Source organism: Anolis carolinensis, chromosome 6 (assembly GCF_035594765.1).
Source record: "Anolis carolinensis isolate JA03-04 chromosome 6, rAnoCar3.1.pri, whole genome shotgun sequence".
NCBI classification, from domain to species: Eukaryota; Metazoa; Chordata; class Lepidosauria; order Squamata; family Dactyloidae; genus Anolis; species Anolis carolinensis.
This window is the reverse complement of record NC_085846.1, coordinates 38309078-38332320: the sequence shown is the minus strand read 5'-3', so window position 1 is coordinate 38332320 and position 23243 is coordinate 38309078. Positions and strand designations below refer to the sequence as shown.

The 23243-nt window shown below is 40.8% G+C and overlaps 1 protein-coding gene across 4 annotated transcripts in view; it reads left to right on the top strand.

The window, feature by feature from the left end:
- Nucleotides 1-22481, top strand: part of gpatch8 (G-patch domain containing 8) — an 87277-nt gene extending 64796 nt beyond the window's left edge. For all 4 annotated transcript variants that reach the window (XM_003222606.4, XM_062957090.1, XM_016994526.2 and 1 more), the window contains 3 exons: nt 961-1104; nt 15743-15873; nt 16543-22481. In XM_003222606.4, coding sequence (XP_003222654.2) covers nt 961-1104; nt 15743-15873; nt 16543-20368 — 4101 coding nt within the window. In that variant the 3' untranslated portion in view covers nt 20369-22481. The remainder of the gene's footprint in view (nt 1-960; nt 1105-15742; nt 15874-16542) is intronic.
- The last annotated feature ends 762 nt before the right edge of the window (nt 22482-23243 follow it).

Genomic DNA, 23243 nt, shown 5'->3' with positions numbered 1-23243 from the left:
CCGTATTTGTTTCCCTTCAACTGAAGCATATTTTTGTGGACTAAATTACCCATGTCTCTATGTGGACAGTGTGCATGGAAGAGAGGTGGGAGAGAAACTGCTGTTTGTTAGTGGAGTACTGCAAAACTGGACATTTTGGTGCTGGCTGGAATTTGTTATTCTTTCAAAAAAGCCTTGAAATAGTATGTTTAGTCAGGATTAATTTAGGTTATTTTTTTATCTTAACTGTTAAGACACCCTGAGTATGCACTCCAGTTTGGTATCCTTCTGTCACATCATTGATTTTCAGAAATCCTGGGGAAGCAAAGAAGAATGTGGGAGGCTGAAATCAGCCCATTCTTTGTGTGCTATTGGATTGGTGATGCCTCACCCTCACCCAACCCTATCCACCCCTACCCACCTCCTAAGGACAAGGCTGCTGTATGAATGTTCACAGGACAGTGTCCTGAGGCAGGCATGGCAGAGACGGTGATGACTCACCCACCTCCTGGAGACATGGCTGTTGTATGAATGTTCAAATGTGCTGGGCTTTGGAAAGGGGGTAGCAGCAATGGGGTCTGACACCCAAGCATGCATTCGTAGTGCATTCGGGGGGGGGGGGGGCATACAGGACGACTGATCTACTGTTCAGTATTTACAGTTTTCCTGCTTTTGCAGAGTTCCTGCTCCCCTAACTCATGCAAATGGAAGGCCAACTGTATTTGTACTCGTATTTGTTCTCCATTACTCTCAGTTTCTCCTGCTTCAGGCTCACAAGTAACTTACTAGTTCTAGATGTTGTGCATTGAGATAGTACAAAATAATTTATACATAACAAATGAAAAGAATCATAGTTTCACTAGTGAGTTAAGCTAAATAAGACAATAGTACAAGATTTGGTGCTGAATGTAAGCCTTCCATGGGCATTTTGGGCTGCAGGCTGGAATTTTAACAGAGTTTTAATACCTTTTGCTGTTGCAGGATTATGTGGATAAAGAAAAAGCTATTGCCAAGGCACTTGAAGATCTTCGAGCCAATTTTTATTGTGAGCTCTGTGATAAGCAGTACCAAAAGCATCAAGAGTTTGACAATCACATAAATTCCTATGACCATGCCCACAAACAGGTAAAAGGACAGGCTGTCACTTTGTGTGACCTGGTCGTCTTGTTTGCATGATGACGATACTGTATTCTCAATTAGCCTTTGAATTTCTTTCGGTCTCCTTCCCCTCCCCAACCTTTTTCTCCTTCTTCTTTCCCCTCCCCAGCCTCCACCAGCAGTGATGTCTTCATTGCACTTGGTTCAGTAGGGTATGCTGTTAGCAACTGATATTAAGCCTCGTATCAAGTGTCAGGCTTTTGTCACTTGTAGGGAGACATGAGGAAACACAGAAAATGGAAATTTGGAAACTGTCCTGTTTTTTGGAAAAATATCCTCCTCATGGTAAAGGCTATGAGGAATATTTCTTGTACTCTTAATTTGAGCAATAAACAGTTTGCAAGGCTGTCATTTGTAAAATGGGCCGCCCATGGCACAAAACAGAGAGTTTGTTCATGGATAAGTAAAGCCATTTTGATCTTGCTGACAACTCAGTAAACTGTTTGACAGGTGGGAGCCTGCTCTTTTATTGGCTGGGTCCTTAATCTGTCACTATAAACAGGTTCCAGGACAGAGGCTTGGCTCTGTCCAAGCTTGCAAATCTAGAGACCCCGGGGGGGGGGGGGGGGGTAAAATTTCAGTCTTCCTACTAACTGTTATTTTCTATTGCCGACATTTTCTAACATTTTGAAATGTCAACAGTTATAATGCTATAATGACTTTTGTGTTGGTTTAACATTCTTTCGTCTGCTTTGGGTCTTTTTTTATAAGAGAGTAAATGATATATTTGCTCTAATAAATGTCAACAATTTATTGCTTCAGCTTTAAGCATTTCATTTTTAAAACAACTGTGACTAGAGAATGGACTGATGTAATATCCAATGAAATTGAACTCCAAAGAAGAATCAGACAGATGAACAAAGTGTGTGTATATGTGTGCATGCACATACTTTGTAATAGGTAATGGCAGGAGGTCCTGTAGATGAGCAGAAATTATTATCAACCCCCTCTCCTGCTGGAAACTAGCTTGGAAATTTTGAATCTGCTAAATTATCTCTTGGCTTGGAATAGAAAATCTGTTTTGCAAAAATGATTTAAGTATATTGGCAGCTACTTAAATATAAACAAAAGCAGAGTTTATTAAGATGCCAAGTTTTGCAATATCCATTTTTCATGTGTCTGTTTTTTATTTGTATAATAATGTATCCAGAACTTTGATCATAGCTACATAGTTGTAATGTTTTTGTAATGAGGGAGACTATTTTGTTGAATTTAGGCTTATTTTGGAAATTGATAGGTGCTAGAGGCAATGCATGTGGATCTTGACATTCTGAATAATTAGGCCTATGACGTTAATAGTGTGAGATATGGAAATAGCAACAAGGTAATCGATTGCAAGGAATAAGTTATAGTTCCCTCTGTGGGTACGTCTACATTTCAGAATTAATACAGTTTGACACCATTTTAACTGCCATGTCATATCATGCCATATAGTTTTACAGGATTTTAGCCTTCCCTGTCAAAGACTTCTGGGGCCTCACAGTCATCACCAAACTTCAACTCCCATGATTCCATAGCATTGAGTCTTGACAGTTAGTGTAGTGTTGAGCTGTATGAATTCTGCTGTGTAGATGCCCATTATGCAGGTATTCAGTCTGCCCAGTGACAAAATACCTGCATGTTTTGTAGGCTTGCAAATATTTTGTACTTGTATGGAAAGATGGGTGATGATGCCATTGTTTAACACACACACACACACACACAGAGAGAGAGAGAGAGAGAGAGAGAGAGAATGAGAGTCCTTGTTTGGATCTCTTATGAATTTATATAGAGCAGTGGTTCTTTTTTGTTCCATGGAGTCCTTTGCCAATCAGGTGAAAATTGTGGCCCCCTTCTCAGAATGTAGCGGCAGATAGTTCTGTGACACTCAGCACCAACATACCTTTAAATATTTTCTTTCAAAATTACATTTTACAATTTCAGTACCTCATAACCTAGCATGGTGCAACATCTGCTCAAAGGTCAGTTTTGGCAAGTTTTCACCATTATAGGCCTCTTACCAACCTTTTTGCAGGCAGTTATCCACCACACCCAGAACATGCTACATTAAAATCAGATTGTTTATATACTAATAATAACAAAGATAATAAAACTTTGTATTCCGCCCTATCTCCCCAAGAGGACTCTGGGAGAATATATTTTTAAGTTCACGGATCCCCAAGGGGACCCCTGGTTAAATACCCCTGCTATGTAGAGTTTGAGTTCAGTGTTTCACAGTGCCAGAAAGTAATTAATTACACAATAGAGGATTTCAAAGTAAGTTTGAAAGAGAATTCATTTTATAATAGCTGTATTAGTGCAGACTTACTTTCTCCAATGTAAAAAGTGGATAGTATGAACCTCAGGTCAGAGCGCCCACAGCCAGTAATAAAAAGTTCATATTTTACATGGTTCAGTCTCTAACATCTGTTGTTTAAACCATTCAGACTTGAGAGAGCACATGTCAAAATAAGTATGACATTTGGACTGGCTGTACCTATGTCCTGTCTCATTATAATGCATCTCCTTTTAAGAACTAGTAGCCCTAGATCAGCGGTCCTCAAACTTTTTCAGTTGAGGGCCTGTTCACGGTCCCTCAGACTGTTTGGGGGCCAGACTATGATGAAATAGTCCAAAATTAGGAGTGTTGTTGTTGTGTGCCTTCAAGTTGTTGCAGACTTAGATCAAGTCTAAAATTTTGGACAGGGGCTAGGTAAAGGACCTCGGAGGACTGCATCTGGCCCATGGGCCTAAGTTTGGGGACCCTTAATCTAGACAATCTCATAAGACCATAGGTAAGCAAAGAGACCTCCGAGGACCATCTAGATGGTCTCATAAGACCATAGGTAAGAAAAGGGACTCTCAAAGGCCATCTAGATGATCTAATAAAGCAATCAGAAGACAATTGATAAGGAAAGGTACCCTCAAAGACCATCTACACAATCTCATAAGACCATAGATAAGCAAAGACAATCTAGATGGTCTCATAGGACCATATGTAAGCAGAGACCTTGAAAGACCATCTAGATGGTCTCATAAGGCCGTAGCTAAGCAAAGAGACCTCCAACGACCATCTAGATGATCTTATAAGACCATAGATAAGCAAAGAGACCTCCAAAGACCAGGTAGATTTAGGTCAACCCTAAGTCTAAAGTTTAGGACAGGGGCCGGGTAAATGACTTTGGAGGGCCACATCCGGCCCGCGGGCCTTAGTTTGGGGACCCCTGCCCTAGATTAATCACAGCTTAAAAAATAAGGTAACAGTTTTAAACTGACATGACTGGAACAGATAATGTAACAAACAATGAAATCTTTCAGTTTAGAAAAAGCACTATCATTTATTTCCTTCAATAAGGTTTATTTTGTTTTCTAATGAGGACACTGCATATTTTCTGATACTGCTACTGTGCCTTCAAGTCACTTATTGATTTACGGTGAGCCCAGGAATTTCATAGGGTTTTTCTAGACAAGAAATACTCAAGAGTGGTTTTGTGAAATATAGCCTAAAGCGCCTGGTATTCATTCACAGTTTCCCCATCCAAATGGTACTGGTGGTACTACCAAATATTTCCAGTTCAGATAATTCTGGTTCTTTTTTTCCCACATACTGTAGATACACAGGAGAGTCTGGTGGTAACACATTTGTAACAAAGTGAGAGAGATTAAAAGATGTAGCTTTATTAATGATGACAAAATGGAGCGATCAAAATGCAGTATTTGTTGGGCCAGTTCTGTTAATTGGTGGATACAACTTCTTGAGTTTATTGGAACTCTTTAGACTTAGCCATATAGAACAAAAACATAGACAGTGATACATGATAAGATAATGACTGTGTGTACCATTTACTACTTGATCTGTATAATCAGTTTCTCAGAAATAGAGAATAACATGGTCTAAGTAGAGATTGTGTTAATTGGAGGCCTATGTGTCCAGATTTCAAGAGAGAAGCTCCATTTTGTTGAGGATTCTACTTGATCTGTAGAATTAGTTTCTCATAAATATGAAAATAATATGTTATAAGCAGAGATTGTGTTAATTGGAGGCCTGCGTGCCCAGGTTTGAAGAGAAAATCCCCATTTTGTTGACGTTTTTGTGCAGTCTTTCAATGAACTTTTTCAGCGAACTTTGGGGTACTATGTATTTCATACTAGTTGTATTTTCAAACTGTTGAGGACTCTCATAAAGCTGAAGGAAACAACTTGACTTAAAATGAAGATCAGTTGCCTGCTCATAAGGCAAATTCAGTTTAAATAATTACAAGTGGAAGCATTATTCGTCCCTAAACTGTACATGACTTAACCCTACTTTCTCCTCAACACCCTTCTTCCTCTTCCTGTCATACCAGCAGCTGAATTTGACCTGCTACATTTCAGTTGTGTTCAGTTCAGCTGTATTGGTGTATACTGCAAATAGAGTCAGCATTCTTTTTGGTCCATGGATCAGCCAGCAATCACTTAATACCCCGCCTGCTTATCAGTGGATTATCAAATCACCTGCATGCACACCTGCCTTTTAATTCACTGTCCACTTTTGATCTGTCAAAGAAACAGGCTGGGTACCTGAGTAAATCCTCTTTTAAAACATAGAGTAATTACCTTAGTTGTTAGCAAGTTAAGCTGACCTTAGAGGAAATACAAGGTTTTGATCAAATGCAGATGAATTAGACATTATTATTTCATTGGAGCATTAGCCCAGTAGGCATACACCTCCCCATACCCCACTTTGAAACAAACAAAAAACCAAAAAAGAAATCCCAAAACGTTTTGTTTTTTTGCCTTCTAGGGTTTGTTTTGGTTTTCTAGGAGCTCCCGGTGGTGCAGGAGGTTAAACCGATAAGCTGCTGAACTTGCTGACCGAAAGGTCGGCAGTTTGAATGCGGGGAGCGAGGTGAGCTCCCGTTGTTAGCCCCAGCTTCTGCCAACCTAGCAGTTCAAAAACATGCAAAAGTGAGTAGATCAATAGGTACCACTCTGGCAGGGAGGTAACGGCAGTCCATGCAGTCATGCCAACCACATTACCTTGGAGGCGTCTACGGGCAATGCCAGCTCTAAGGCTTAGAAATGGAGATGAGCAGCACCCTTCAGAGTCAAACACGACTAGGCTTCTTGTCAGGGGAAAACCTTTACCTTTACCTTTACCTTAGGGTATGTGGGATTTTCATCTTGTTTTTAGGCTTCTGTGTGCCCCTTTAGGCCCAGAGAGCTCTTTTTTCAGAACAAGAAATAATCAGAATCCACTTCCAGTTTCCTTCCAGTTATAAAGAAAGCCATTTTTAACCTAAAATGCCCTAGGGCAGTTCAACATGTGGGTAAAATTGATCCCCTATGCTGCCCTGAAGGCCACAAAATGTCTCTAGGCTGCACTTTGCACATTCCTAGTTTATGCAAAGAAACATAAAAGAGGAACCAAGTTAAAGTAGAAATTAAATTTATGTGATAACAGTGATGTTGAGTTTCATAATAGAGTAGCTACGTATTTGATTGAGAATTCTCTCAAATGTGTTGCTGAATTAAAGAATTGTAAGCTCTTACTCTAACTTTCATTTGAACTAAGTGTCAGAGAGAAGAAATGCATGAAATTGGAAGTTCAAGTTTTGCATGTTTCCTTCATAAGATAATGACCTTATACGTAAAGCTAGATTTTGAGAGCATTAGAAGCATGTATTCCCTGTTTCTATGATATTGCTGTGGCAACAAATACCTCTCTTTTAGATTCTGTGGGCCAGTCCTCTTTACTAGTATGTGGTTTTTAATGAGCAGAAATATTTTCTTCAGTGAAAATTGTCCCGCACATCATATGTTCATAGGCAGATGGCATAACCAGACTTGATTTTAAGCCAGACTCTGCTATCTCCAGTATGTTGGGCTTTGTGTTTTTCGTTTTCTCTGCCGATATGATTTGATAGCTAGTCCAAAGATACCAAATGCCAGCCAAATGTCATCTTTGGCTTGGTCTTAGTTCAGTGCTTACCAGGATTGATTCAGAAGTCACTGAACTGCTCCTCAAACGCGATGCCACAATGAGCAATGTTGCCAGAAGAAGCAAATTAAAATAAGCAAAACTCTCAATGTACCCTTTTACGCATATTTCTAACCTATTTTTAACTTCTACTAGAAGTATGTGCACTTAACGTGATATGGGCTTACTCTTGCCAGTTGCTCCCACACACGATGTCATACCATGAAACTTTCTTGAAGCTAAGGATGCGTCCTGCGTCATTTTTCAGCTGTCCTGAGATCACTGTACAAAGAGAGGGAATGGCAAGCACCATTTGCTAGATAAGCAATTAGAAGAATTCTGTTTGAAGAAATGTCAAAGCAGTTTTGCTCACTGTGCAGTTGATCAAGCTTCTGTGTAGCCTCCTGTGACAGTATCTGAAGGATTAAATTGTCACATATGTGCTTATGTGACTGAAGCAATTAGGTAATTTCAGGGTTTTTTTCTTGACCCACCAAAACACAATACAGTTAGGTACATGCGCTGGGGTTAGGAGCACAGGACCCCCATGAATGTGAAAAAGTGAATAAAGAAATGATATTTTTACCTGACAGAACATCTAAGAATTTCTAGGTCTTCCAGCACAATTCTATGGTCAGCTTCCATTGGAAACTGAGCACAGAATCATACTGAAGGACCTAGAGATTCTTAAGAGAGGTATTCTATATAGAAATCTCATAAGTCTGAAGTGTCCATACACTTTATGTTGGTGACACGCTTTTTAGACATCATCATTTTTCAGCACAGCAATTCGATTTTATTATGTTGTCGAAGGCTTTCATGGCCGGGATCACAGGGTTGTTGTATGTCTTTCGGGCTGTGTGGCCATGTTCCAGAAGTATTCTCTCCTGACGTTTTCGCCCACATCTATGATGCCTGCCTAAATGTGGGCGAAACGTCAGGAGAAAATACTTCTGGAACATGGCCACACAGCCCGAAAGACATACAACAACCCTCAATTTTATTAGCTTACCAAGGGTTAATCTAACCCCTTATAAGTGATATGAACACATACATACATTGTAATAAAATGCATGGGGACACAATAGAGCTCATGAAAACTTTTCATTTATATTTTTTAAAAGTATATGATGTATTGATTATTTCACAAAGATTTAGAGGTTCCTTGTTATGTTTGCGTGACACATTACACACAGCAGTCGGCACACTAACGTGTTGCAACACACATTTAGAAAGTTCGGCATGAGAAAGTTGGCCCTAGAATTACACAGGAGGACCTAACAATTCCTAGAAAGAAAATTGTAATCAAATTGGCAAAAGTCAAAACCGCAAACATGGAGGGATGACTGCATAGTGAACTGCATAGTTGGTCTTTGATATCTGAGGTTTGGATACAGTGAGCCAACTGTAAAGTAATATATGCAGCCTATGTTGAGATGCAGCATTTTGTTGTGCCTGACATAGCATTTTGACATAAACAATAAGAATTAAACTCTTTCCCTGGTAATGAAACTTAGAGCTATGAAGTATAAGTATCAGCAAACTGATTTGAGAAGAAAACAAGAGACTATCATGTGCAGCAACTTGAGTGTAGTGGACAACAAATGGCTGTTAAATGAGACAGCTATGCTGCCTGAGGCTTACAGTCATCCCATATTGCCTGAGATGCACACCTCACAATTGTTTAGTGAGGATTTACTACCCTAATTTGGGGTGACTTTAGTAGCTATCTGTTATTTTTTGTTAGCTTGCTTTTACATCCATTTTATAAATTATTTGAGTTGTGTTACTGAATATATGTAACTAGATACCATGGATTGTGGCTCAAGTTCCAATAATCATTATTTAATAGACAGACAAATTCAGCCCTGCCTAATTCCAGTAGGCTTTATCTCTAATTAAAGTACATTTAAGCTGGATTGTGAATTGTCATTGGACACTGCATACACACGCACGCACGCGCGTGCACACACACACACACACACAAAAGTCCTGCATTTAGTCGGATATATGTATAATGAATTGTAAATACGGTTGAATTCCAGCGTAACATCTAAATAGCTTGTTTTCCTTTCCTTTTCAAGTGTAAAGTAAAGCAGGCTCATCATCGTTTCAAGCAAATGCCAACAATGTTTAAAAGCTTCTATTTGGTTCATGAACAGTTTTTGACTTCTCAGTTTATTAACTATCCTTGAAATAATATATATTACACAGACCAACACACATTTTGATGCCTCAAATGTTAGAACAGTTTCAGGGAATATTTGATTTGCTGATTCCAAAAATGACACCAGTTTTGCCCTATCAGCTCTAGTTTTTGAGATCCAGAACATATGCTATATATTAGTCTTAATCTGCTCGCCCATAGAAAATCATGGTAACTGTATCAAAGAAACTAGAGCCGATGCAGTTTATTCAATACAATTTTCTGAATCGCTGCCCCCCAATAACCCCAGAAACAGGCCTAAAAATCATGGCTCCTTCTACACTGCGATAGAAAATCCAGATTATCTGCTTTGAACTGAATTATATGGCTGTGTAGACTCATATAATCCAGTTCAAACCATCTGGATTATCTGCTTTGTTAATCTGGATTATATGGCAGTGTAGAAGGGGCCCAAGACACAAGAAGAAAGAGTTTTTGTTTTTTTGGGGTGTGTATGTGTGTTATGTTATGGTTTAAGAACCCAAACATGCCAAAGCAAGTGTCTGACACTGAAACGCTCAACTTGGTTTTTGTGGGGGCCAGAGCAACCAGGAGCCATAGCACAGTGTCTAGGATTAAATCAATCAAAATAGTTTATTGTACACGCCCAAGGCCATGACAAAAAGCCATGCATGCACACAATAGTACCCTCGGAGCAATAGACTCCAAAGATACTGAGCAGAAGCCATAATCATGCTCCCGCAAGGAGTTAAAACAAAATAACTTACTTTTATACTACTTTCTTCAAGTCTCTTGGCTAAGCATTAAAAAAAAGCTCTCAGAGATTGTGAAAAGGAAATAATTTTGCATAGACTATCCACTTCCTCGTAGGAGCCCCGGTGGCAAAGTGCGTTAAAGCACTGAGCGGGAGACCAAAAAGTCCCAGGTTCAATCCCCGGGAGCGGCGTGAGCGGCCGCTGTTAGCTCCAGCTCCTGCCAACCTAGCAGTTCGAAAACATGCCAATGTGAGTAGATCAATAGGTACCGCTCTGGCGGGAAGGTAACGGCGCTTCATTCAGTCATGCCGGCCATATGACCTTGGAGGTGTCTACGGACAACGCCGGCTCCTCGGCTTAGAAATGGAGATGAGCACCAATCCCCAGAGTCAGACATGACTAGACTTAACGTTAGGGGAAAACCTTTACTTACCTATCCACTTCCTCACCTTAAGCAAGGAGTTTTTGATGCTTTTGTTGTTTTTCCTATTTGCTACGATGTTGGCTTTAATATTACACGTATAAAAAGTGACCTCCAAGAATCCCAGTCATCAACAGCTTTGCTCAGCTTTTGAAAACTCATGTCCGTATCTTCCTTTATTGAGTCAATCTATCCATAATACGGTCTTCCTTTTTTCCTTCCACCTCACTTTTATCAGCATTCCAAAGAAACCATTAAATATAATGACAACAAAAACCACTTCAGGCAAAACAGGTACATAACATAAGAGCATTAAAAACCAAGGACACCACATGAAAACAATCAAAAATATCTATAAAATGTTTGATGGATAAAAGGGTTTTAGTATCTTTCAAAAAATAGAAAAGTAAAGAGCTTAGTGAACCTCCCTGGGGAGAGGAGTCTGCAAGTATTCTTGCACAACAACAATGCCTGTCTAAAGAGGGAGCAGAAAACTGTGCATTTTTCACCCCATTGCTCCTCTTTGAAGTGTGATTTTTCTGAGACCAGGGCAAGCTTTTTTTAAAAAAAAAAAATGACAGTGGGGAGAGCAAAGTGTTTTTTATTGTTCCCTCTTTGAAGGAAAGGGTGTTCATAGCCCCACCTTTGGAACTAATCTTCCTTGCAGTCAGTTTAACAGCTTAACAAATCATTGAGTCTGACTGAATAGAAATCCACTTGTTGTCAAAAGTTGGGCTTCTTTTGCTCAGGGGAGAGCTTCAGGAAAATCTTGAGGCAGGATTCAATTGCTGTGCAGAGCTCTCTGGAGTTTACTACTCCCTCTGCTGGGACCTTGTTCTTCTTAATCCTTTGTTTCAAAATTACTGGGAATGTTCTTGTGAACAGCCCATCTGAGTAAAAGGAAGATAACATTCCCTATTCTTCTATGCCTTTACAGTTCCTGAAGACTCTGGATGGTTAAAAGAGCTCACCTGAGGGGAAGATGCCCTTTCTGTTGGTGTGCTAGCAAGGGAAATTGCTGAGCCCTGCAATTTAAAAATTAAACTCTGAAATCTATTCATCATGTCCTTTCAGTGATTTCGCAGTTTTAGTTTGTGAGGTTGATCAATTCTGGTATACTGTAATCCTCAAATGTGGTAAAATGTTTTCTATTTTCCCCCCACCCATTACAGTATTTGAAAAACAAAGAAAGGATGTTGCATTTTTTAAAAGAAGATTAAAGACAATATGTGAAATGCTTTTATAGGCTAGAATGTGCTTTCCAGAGGTAGTGTTGTATGCTGAAGCTCTTAAACAATGTGCCTGCAGGATTTGGAAAAACTGTCCTATGAAGTTGCCCGGGCCCCTCTTTGGGATTCATTCATTCAAATCAGACATTAGGAATGCTTCATCCCTTGTTCACATTACTCAGAGAAAAGCTTATAAAGCTTACTTTCCAAGATAACTAATATAATGGCATGCTGAAGCCATTATAAGATTATAATCTGGAACCCAGAAATACAATGCATTCATTCATATAGTCTGGACCCAGGCCATGTTGGTTCTTATAGATTATAACCAGAACCAAAGCGAGTGGAGCTTTTGTAACAAGGGAGTCATTTGGTCTCAGTAGTCTGGCCACAATATTCTGAACTAATGCTTCTGAAAACTTTCCAGAGACAGCCCCAGGTAAAGTACATTACCACAGTTGAAAAAGGATGTGACTAAAGCCTCTGTCACTATGACCGAGTTAGTTATCTCAGGGAACAGGCACAGTTTATCCCCCTGCCCCATATGTACAGGTATAGTCTTGGCCAAAACATGGACATACAGGTTGAAGGCTAAATCCAGGTTATGTCGAAACTATAAATTCAAGTCTTTAAGTAGAGTGCAGCCCCTTCTAGTGTTACTCTCCAATTTAAGTCTATTACTGACATCAGGCATTGGTTTAGAACAGCTTTTTTGGATTTAGATTGAATGGCGAGACTGAATTGAGTGACATTACCATACAGTTTGCAGGGCAAGGCAGAAACCTGAGCCACCACGAAGTCTAGCAAAACCCAACATGGTAACACTCCCTTTTTCTCGTTCCCAGGATAGATTATCCAACAAGGCTCCCAAAGCAGTTTCTATCCCATAACCAGATTGAAGCCAGATACAAATGGATCTAGATAAACCATCTAATTCTAGAACTCTTGCAGCCATCACACACTCTGATATCTCTCCCAATAATATAATATTACAGACCTCTGTACTGATGTCATCTAGGAGTAGGGAGGCTTTTTCCTCAGATGCCTCACTATTGCTTCTTTTAAATATGTTGGAACATCTTTATATGTTTACATCTTTTTTGTAAACAGATGCTTATCACTACTACCCCACTCGCTTGTCTCCAGTCAATTTTATAAGCCAGGGAGAGTAACGGGCAAATATATCTAGGTCTTCTCCTCTAATGGTGCTGACTACACCTCCTGCCTGTACAAATTCTAAACCTTAAGAAATTGCTGTTTTGAGCTAGAAAGCTTGTGAAAGAAAGGAAAAGAAATAATATCTAGCCCTACCTTGTATGCCTTATTTACCCGTTCTATTTGACTGTCTGCAGGGCTTTCCCTTTCCGTAGTTTTTGCTGAGAATTTTTTATTGTAATGTTTGTAAAGTACTAGTCTGAAGTATTTTGATACTGAGTACTCCCTCACCAACCAAAAGGCTTAGATCAGGCTCAAGTTTCCTGCCTTTAGAATTTGTGCTTATGATCCAGACTCTAGCAAAATGATTGAGCCCAGGTGAACAGCTAATCCTTTCTCAGATTGCTCATATTTCGCATACTGAGATGAAAACTGAGATGACATTTCCATTTTGAGCTTGACTTTCCTAACATGGGGTGCTTCACCCAGGCGATGTTGTTATGTGTCTTGAAGTCAATTGATGGCAGTTCTAAGATGGAGTTTCCTTGGTGAGATTTTTTCAGAAGGGCTTTCGAGCTTCTGATTCACCCATGGTCACCAGTAGGATTTCCATAGCTTGAACCATCCCCTGTGTGGCTCAGACCTAGATTGTTTGGGCCATATTTTCCAGACGAGCTTGCCTAAATTTTAAAATGTGCAAGGGAGTTTTCTGCTACTTCATAGGCAGAGTTGGTGGGAACCCCATACGTTGGAACTCCTTCCTTACAAAAACTAGGCTGGTTTTTCTTTGTTATCCTTTCAGCAGCAAAGTAAGCCTTTTCCATCAAGCCTTTGAAAAATGATGTTAAAAAGGGGCCCTTTGTGATGTTCTACTGTTTTTAACCTCTGTTTGAAAGTATGGTTTTAATTTTGTTGCTTAAAACCAGTTGTGTCTTTATTGTATGCTTAAGTTTATTTTAATACGTATATGTGGAGATTTTAAATAGTAATGATTTGTTGTGAGCTGCTTTGTGTCTCAATCACAGAGATAAAAGCGGGATACAAATAAACATAATATTAATAATAATTTTAAAATAATTCACATTTTTTCTTTTTGATTTCATACTTTTCTTAAATGCAGTTCTTCACAGCCAATGTGCTCAGACAGGTTTTTTTCCCAAAAAATCTGAAGGTAGCTGGATGGAAACTGAACCAAACCATTCTCTTTGATTTACGGACTGATTTACGGCTACAGCACGAGGATTTTGGATGAATGGATTTTTAACCATATGTTTTATATTTTTATATTGTTTTAATTGGATTTTCATTGCTGTTTTAATTATGTGTAGGCATCGAATTGTTGCCAATTGTGTATGCCAGCCTAAGTCCCTTTGGGTGAGAAGGGCGGGATATAAATGTTGGAAATAAATAAATAAATTTGTGCTGGTCATCGACTGTAATAAATAAATATATATGTGTCTGCAGGCACACTATCAGCAAAATTCAGTATTAAATTAAGGAGAGGCTTACTAATCTCAGAATCAAGATCATGGCAGCCACTGTAGTATCTTGAGTGAGATTCAAGGAGTCTTTTTGATTTGGTCTACAGGACATAATGAGTACAGTTTACTGTATTGCTCTTTCTTGAAACCAGATTGGAATCATTGGATGTTTTAGCTGAGAATATACATAGCTCTGCTAACTATATTCAGCTATTACATGCATAAAAAATTCACCATGCAAAGAGAACTAATGTTCTAACTTAAGGAATTGTGTGCCTGTCAAAATGAAACACAAAGCATTCCCGCCGCAAAAAGACCTCTTGTGTCATCTAGTAAAAGGAGTGCAACCCTATAATCATGTCACCCTTCAAGCCAAACCTCTTCAGATAAGAACAAGTTGAAGTGCTCTTCACTCCCCACAGCTTGTCGAAGTACTAAGCAAAAAAGCATCCTCCTGGCCCATCATTAAATGTGAACTATAATTTTCTTTAATGGTAGAGCTTTGATATTCATTTGGTGATTATTATAAGGGTTTCTATTGCTGTCTTCCCATACTACTGTTGTTCTTGTTCGTTCTAATGAAGGTTGGGCTTTCCCAGGTGTTTCTGTATCGGTGTTCTTAAAATGCATCAAGTAAAGTAGGGGTGAGCAGGATTTGATTTACCTAAGTACTTTACACATAGCACCTGAGAATCACAAACCAAGGTGTTAGTTGCTCTCTCCTGACTGTTTATTTCAGACATTTCAGTCCTACCCTTCAGTTTATTTTTTTTCTTTACAAAAGTATGATTATGTATTATTATTATTATTATTATTATTATTATTATTATTATTATTATTATTATTATTTCTACCCCACCACCATCTCCCCGAAGGGACTCGGAGCAGCTAAAAAAAACACAGTGAAGTGCCGCATATAGACAATAAATACATCTAAAACGATAACACCATAAAATTACAATCGCACACATACATAATTACAGTGTAAAACATTAAAATGCATAAAATGCAGTCATAGCTGTGGATAAGCACAAGTTGTTTCCAACTGACACAGCCCAGTGCCGACGTGACGCCAACAATAAATCCTTGGGCTAATTTAAAAATCTATCTAAGATCAAAGGCTTTTTTAAAAAACCATGCTTTTAAACTGGAATAGAAGGCTTGAAGCAAGGAGGCTAGCCTGATCTCTCAAAGGAGGGCATTCTAGATCCGGGGCGCAGATTTATGGAACTAGGCAACACCCAGTTTGGAGTTTCCATATTAAATAAATAAGATTTCATAAGGTGTTGCTTTTGTTGTGTGCCTTGAAGTCATACCCAGCTCATAGTGACTCTAAAATAAGCCTATAATAGGGTGTTCTCCACCACTGAACGTTAAGATATTCTGTTAATTGTCTGATGGAAAGAAACATATATTTATCTTACTCTTCTCTCCTTTTCCCATTCTTGTTTTGCTACAGAGATTGAAGGACCTCAAGCAAAGAGAATTTGCTCGAAATGTTTCATCAAGGTCTCGAAAAGATGAGAGAAAGCAGGAAAAAGCCCTGCGACGTTTGCATGAGCTGGCTGAACAGAGGAGGCAACCTGAATGGTAAGTGGTGATCTGCTGTCACTATAGAGAAAAATGAATGCCAGACAACAATTTGATTAAAATAACTTATGGATAAACACACCATTATCCTTTTTTGTCTCAGTCATCCGCCATTCACTGAATTGTATGCTACTGCTTGATTTTTATTTTTATTTTGTAAAATAAAATGTGCAAGTCCGACATATACACACATCCTAAATGGTATTTCTGGCCCATTGATTGCCAGTCACAATTTGGGTCCCCTAAATACTATGCAATAGTTAAACACATTTGTCTAAATTCAGCAAATCTGGTGAAAGTGTGTGGACTTTATTTGAGCTTTCATCCTGAAAGAAATTGTCATGTAAACTCTATATATGCATAAGATTTTTGTTAAGCTTTGAATGTTAACTGTTTTCTTGAGGGTTTTTGCCCTGTAGCCATACAAATTAGAATCTCTGACATTCAGACTTGCTAGGTAACAATTCACTAATTAAACATTCCAATATGTGCAGAACTGTTCATTAAACTACTATTCTTTTATTTATTCCCAACTTTTAAAGCAATTCTATGGAAAGACAGTGAAAAGCTGAATTGGCACAAATTAGTAAAATACGAAAGTGGGGATGTTGATAACCAGACTACCTAATTATTGATATTTTTCTCTCTCTCCATTTCTCATTCTTCCAGTGCTCCCGGAAGCGGGCCTATGTTTAGAACTACTACTGTTGCTGTTGATGAAGAAGGAGAAGATGACATGGACTCAGCAGCTCCCAGTACATGTTCTTCCTTCTCACCAGCTTCTGGGCAAGTTACTGGTGTGACCGTTGACAAGGGCATTACTTACACCAGTGGGCAATCCAGCAACAACACTGCCCCTGGCCAGGTTCTTGTACAGATGCCACAGGCTGTCAGTTTGGGGATTAACCCTCTTAAAATAGGTGTGTCTTTCTCCTTCGCCAAAAAGGCCCCTGTGAAACTTGAATCAATTGCCTCTGTCTTCAAAGACCACGTGGACGAATCCAGTTCTCCTGATGATGAAGTTAAAGCGGATGAAAGAACTCATACAGATATTTTAGGGAAAATTGGAGAGGTAGAGGGGACAAACAGCCCTGACAGTAAAGGAGATGAAGAGGAGCAACAGCATGACAAAGATGGGACAACTCTAAACACCACACTGTCCAAACTGAAGAAGATGAAACGAGACGATGGGCCAGTGGCACTAGAACCAGAGTATTATCACTACATCCCACCAGCTCACTGCAAAGTGAAGCCCAACTTCCAGTTTCTTTTGTTCATGAAGGCTACGGATCAAGTAGAAGCAGAGGCTGCAAGTAAGAAATTGACATGTGAAAGGAAACAGAGCAATTCCCCCAAACCTAAAATGGCAAAAAATGGTGAGAAAGCAATGGTAGCAGAGTGTGTCGTCCATCAGAAGGAGCAGAGTCCTGCCAGGAAAAGCAGTAAAACAGAAGATAAAGACCCTTCAGAAGATATAGGCAAGCAGGAAGCAAAACAGCTCAAGGAAAGTGACCCTATGGAGGTGGAGGATGCTAAAGAGAGCCCCCAGCCTCCAGCAACTAGTAAAGAAACCACAGATGGACCTAAGCATTTAACAGGGCCCTTTTTCCCAGTACTGAGTAAAGATGAGAGCACCACCCTCCAGTGGCCTTCAGAACTGCTGATCTTTACTAAAGCAGAGCCTTCGGTATCGTACAGCTGCAATCCTTTGTATTTTGACTTTAAGCTGTCTCGTAACAAAGACACCAAAGCAAAGGGGGCGGAAAAACAGAAACCAGCAACAAGTATTTCTAAGGAGAAAACACAGTCTACAGAAGAGGGTAATGCAAGCAAGAGCAAAGAGGCAGATCTTCTAGCTGGCAGATCTGCTACTTTGTTAGAGAGCAAGTCCCTGCCAGGGTGCAGTAAGCAGGAGTCCAACCCTTTGAGCACTGGCAAGGTAGAAGGGCCAGAAGATGGCAGCAAAGGCAATGTCATCAGTCGCAAAGTGGGGAAGTCCCACAAACACAAGAAGAAGAAGAAGCACAAGAAGTCCACTAAGCACAAACGTCGACGTAAAGGTGAGGTAGAGGAGAAGAGCAGAGAAGGAGACCTGCCAGAAGATAAATCCAAGAAACGGAAGAAACACAAACACAAAAAGAGCAAGCCTTCTTTTCCCACGGACGCTGAGCGACCACAAGGGACCGAAGATGCTGGCTGCTCCAAAAAAAGAAAGTGCTTCACTCAAGATTCTCAACGGAAGTCTATTTCTACTGAAGAAGGCAATAGTAGTAGCAAGAAAGAGGATGGTGGCACCTCGTCTCAAGATCACAGCAAAAAAAACAAGGGGGACCAGCAACAGGCATCATCAGCTAGCAAGAGGCGGTCTTCCACCTTGGCTTCAGTTCACCCCAGCCATAGAGGCCGACAGAGCAGTGGTGGCTATGAAAGTGATGAGGACTCCTGTCACAAGCGTTTTAGGCAGAAGTCAGCATCACAGTACAGTGACGATTATGACTCTGGCAGTGACTGTTCCCGAAGCCGCTCAAGGTCAGGACATCGACATTCCTCTCGCAGATCATCTCAGAGGTCATACTCAACAAGCTCATATGCCTCCTCTGACAATAGCCGATACAGCCGACGGCGGAGCTACTCAGAAGACAGCTACAGTGACTACAGTGATAGATCACGGAGTCGTACCAAGCGCTCTCATGACTCAGAGGATGATTCAGACTATGCAAGCTCCAAACGCAGATCAAAACGGCGCAAGTACTCCTCCTCAGAAGACGACTACAGTCTGAGTAGAAGCAGGTCCCGGACCCGGAGCCGTAGTCGAACCCATGCCAGGGGGAGATCTAGAACAAGAAGCCGGGGCAGGACGCGCAGCAGCAGCTGCAGTCACAGCCGGAGTAAGCGGAGGAGTCGAAGCCGAACCGGACACAGTTGGAAGCGGAGCAGAAGCTACAGCCGGGAGCGCAGCAGGAGCACAAGAAGTCTTTCACAGAGGTCCCTTTCAAGGAAGGGATCCCGTGGCCACGAAAGCCCTAGTGAAAGAAGATCTGTGCGACGAGACTTCATCCGGTCCAAGATCTACCGTTCACAGTCCCCTCACTATTTCAGAGGCAGACAAGGTGAAGGATCTGTGAGAAAGGAAGAAACAAGAAGAGAGGAAGTGACAGGAACCAGCAGTCACCCCCAGAATAGTGGCAGCTCTAGCTTGGGAAGCAGCTGTAATCCTGAGGAGAAGAACTCGGCCACAGCCAAACTACTTCTGGAAAAAATTCAGTCCAGAAAGGTGGAGAAGAAGCCCAGCAGCAATGAAGATTCCCTTGCAGCTCCACACAAGGTTGGGATAAAGCTGAAGGATCCCCCACAGGGCTATTTTGGCCCAAAGCTCCCTCCTTCTCTTGGCAACAAGCCTGTCCTTCCATTAATTGGAAAACTTCCCACAGTCCGAAAACCAAATACCAAGCCTTGTGAAGAAGCTGGATTAGAAAAAGTAGAGGACCTAGAGATTTCAGAAGTGGAAGAAGCAACCCCTGTCACTGGGGAGACGGTCCTGGCAAGCCAACCCCAAGAGGAGGAAACTCCAGAAACAGAAACACCAGGCAACCTTCCAATTGATCAAAAAACAGAAGAAGTGGCCATAGAAGTGGCTTCTGTTCCCCTTGAACCACCAGCACTCCCAGAGTGCTATGGATCTGGAGACGTGGTTGTGGCGCACAGCTTCCTCCCTGATCCAAATGAAGGTGAAACTTTAGAGCCTCTGGACAGTGGAAACCCACCTGTCTCCATAGAAAACAGGATGGTGCCTTTGGGGCCAGATGTAGAGCACTTTCCAAGCTACATACCACAGAGTGGGGAGCCTAGCATCAGTGGGGAGCCTGAGGGCAGTGAGGACTCTTCCTTGGCACCCCTGGAGAGCCAACCCATTACCTTTACCCCAGAGGAGATGGAGAAATACAGCAAACTTCAGCAGGCCGCTCAACAACACATTCAGCAGCAGCTCCTTGCCAAGCAGGTCAAGGCCTTTCCTGCCTCTGCTGCCCTGGCTCCGGCCACAGCCCCTGCCCTGCAGCCCATCCATATCCAGCAGCCCACAGCAGCTGCAGCCACCTCCATTACCACCGTTCAACATGCTATCCTGCAGCATCACGCAGCAGCTGCTGCTGCAGCCATTGGAATCCATCCACACCCACACCCCCAGCCTCTTGCTCAAGTCCATCATATCCCCCAGCCTCATTTAACACCCATCTCCTTGTCCCACTTAACCCACTCCATCATCCCAGGGCACCCTGCCACTTTCTTGGCTAGCCACCCCATCCATATCATCCCTGCCTCAGCCATCCACCCAGGCCCCTTCACTTTTCATCCTGTCCCCCATGCTGCCCTCTATCCAACTCTTCTAGCACCCCGGCCAGCAACGGCTGCCGCAACAGCACTGCACCTTCACCCTCTTTTGCACCCCATCTTCTCAGGACAGGATTTACAGCATCCCCCCAGCCATGGCACATGAAGGGTGTGAGAAAGAAGCAGTCTCGCTGGTGGGGAGGGGAGAAGGAGGACGGGGCATGCCTGTGCGTATCCATGTGTCTTGCTCCCTGAAAAGCAACAGCTGACACTGGACCTGAGAACAGCCAAAGAAGGGTACAATTGGGCAGGAAAAGGCAGACTCAAGATAATTAATCTCTGGAAAAGGGGAAAGTTGTGTTGCCAGAGATCTGCTTGTAAGGAGCTTCAGGGCCTTGTACATCCAAGAAGATGGCTTACTCGCATCTACATGAATACGAAATTCTTACCAGGTGGGCCCACTGTTTTAATTTGCAATTATCATCTATTTTTTTCCTTTCCACTCTGAAAACCAAAGTGGATAATATCTAAATTATCTTGCCTTCAATACCCGTGTTTAATTTAAATTGTGAAAGCGGCAATTGGATTTCACCTTTGATGCTAAACCGAGCAAAAGATCCAAGAAATATCCAACTTAGACCTATCTCTCTTGTCCTCTGCTCCCATGTTCAGCAGCTTGCTGATAATCAAAACGGGAAACAGCGACCAGTTTCCAACATCAGACAAGCTAGGCAAGGCTGCCCTTGTCCAGTTATGCTGAGAGAGAACACAGAGCGATCCCTCTATTAGTCCTTGAAGCAATATAATGTGCTGGAGTCCTGTGAACATCTTCAACATGACTCTGACTTGTATTCTTTACTCTGTAATATTTGATGGTTCCTTATTAACTTATGATTTTTTTTCAGAAGAAAAATGTTTTTAAAAATTGCACTGAACTCTGTAAATGTACAATGCTGCTTTTTGTAGCTCCTCTGAAAAATGTTCCATATTGGTAGTATACTGCAATAACACTTTTTACAGTCCGTTCTTTGAGTGGTACTTGTTCAGGTGGCTTTGGTTATCTATACATTTTGATGTAGTTGGAAAGAAAACCTGCATCAAAATTTCAGAGCTTCTAGTTGTGGCTAGGGGACATACTTCAAGCATGTAAATTTCAAGCTCTCTCTCTCTTCTTAATTTTATGTACTATAAAATGAAAAAAAAAATCCTTTTAAGGAGGAAATGTGAGAAGAATAAACAAGACACAGTGATTTGGACTCCCTTCTGTATTATAGCTGAAGAATTCCATCCTATGTCACTCCCAAGAAAATAGGAGTTAGTGTGGCAGCTAAGGTGTTTGCTGCATGCTTTAGCAGCACCACTAGTTTGACCAGAATAGCCAGTTGGTTCCATAGAGCAAGAAGTTGAATTTTACGTTGAAGAAAGGAGTGAGTCTCCCTCATTAAGCACCCCAAAATCCAGCACTTTCCCCAGGATTCAAACCACTCAATCTGAGCTGCTGAGAGGACATTGCTTCTAGGTAGGTGTGTATGTGTGTTTATGTTAAGGCTCTTTATTTTCAAATATGTGCCTTTTTATGTTTAGGAAAAGTTTTGGGTGCAGTGGTTTTAGTTTGAATCCTCTTCTTTATTGGGATTTTTTTCTAGAGCAATGAGTTGCCCAGTCCTCAGAAGTGTCCCTTTTTCACTTAGGTGGCATCGCCTTTTGAGAGATAATGAATTCCCCTGTTTCCACTCCCTAAAATAGGACCTTCTTTAAAAAACAGAGGAGGAGGTTCCTGCCATTTCGGTTCAGTGTAAAAAGAAGTTGGCTTCTGGCAAAGTGGCATCCAAACCAGAGGGGCACTGCTAGTTTTTGTCTTATGAACATGGCTTCCACTCCCAAAATTCGAAAATAACCACTTTTGCCTCTTACCCTGAAATTTCTAGGCTCTATACCGCCCTGAGCTTCCTTACACTTTGCTAGAAAAAAAAATCTAGCACTGGAAAATGCTGCTCTGACAAAAGGACTCAGTTGTAGCTGCTGTAGATATTCAACAAGTAACAGTATTAATTTCTCAGTTCTTGGTTCCCTTGAGGTTCAGAGTGAAGACATGGCACCCCAGTGGGCCCAGGAAATTGGACTTCCGCGAGAGTGCTTACAGAAAAAGAGAACACGCTCTTACTTCAGTATCAGCAGGCTATATTTAACTTTGTCACATAAAAGTATATATATATATAAATATATATACATGCTGTAAAAATGAGGAAAATAAACTTTCTAATAAACTAGTAATTTGGGGGAAGTGTGTGTGTACTTGTTTTCCAAAGTATAAGATTCAAGTTGCACATCTCCATGTCGCTGTTTTCATGCCTGGCTATCTTTTTACAGATCCCATATTGATTTTCTCTGGGATGGAGCTAAAACATCTTTTCATTCATTTTGATTATGTTTAGCCCTTCCTGACTTCATATAATATACTTTCCATTGGGGATTGGGAAAAACTTCTCTTGTCTGACTATCTTTATGCTACAACATACCTCTGGTTCTTAGTTCCAGAATTAGGTTCCACATGAATTGGCAGGTTCCTGAATTAGGGTAGGGGAATACTGAAAATACAATTGATATTCTAGATTTTTTTTTCATGCATTCATATTTAGTATCTATAGGAAAAGGCTTTAGTGTCATTGATTAAATGGTCTTCGTCATAGAGACAAGGGAGGTTTGAAGAAGTCTCCCTGTTCCCAGACTTCTATGTGAATAATATTCTAGCAGCCATTTTAATGGTTTTCTGCCTCCACTTATTTCTTTATATACTGTACTATTCAGATGAAAGCTATATTTTTAAACCATCATATAAAATAAACATGTGACTAAAATTAAAACTAGCATGAGAGTAACTTCTGTGTTTATATGATGAGAGGTGGTGGTAACTGTTTTCTATGTCATCAAGCCAACAGTATAGACTCATGACGATCTTTCACACTATAGACTTGCAGCACCATGATTCCACTTTTAGCTTTTGGCAAACTCTAGGATTGTGGAATCCTTAGTAAGACACT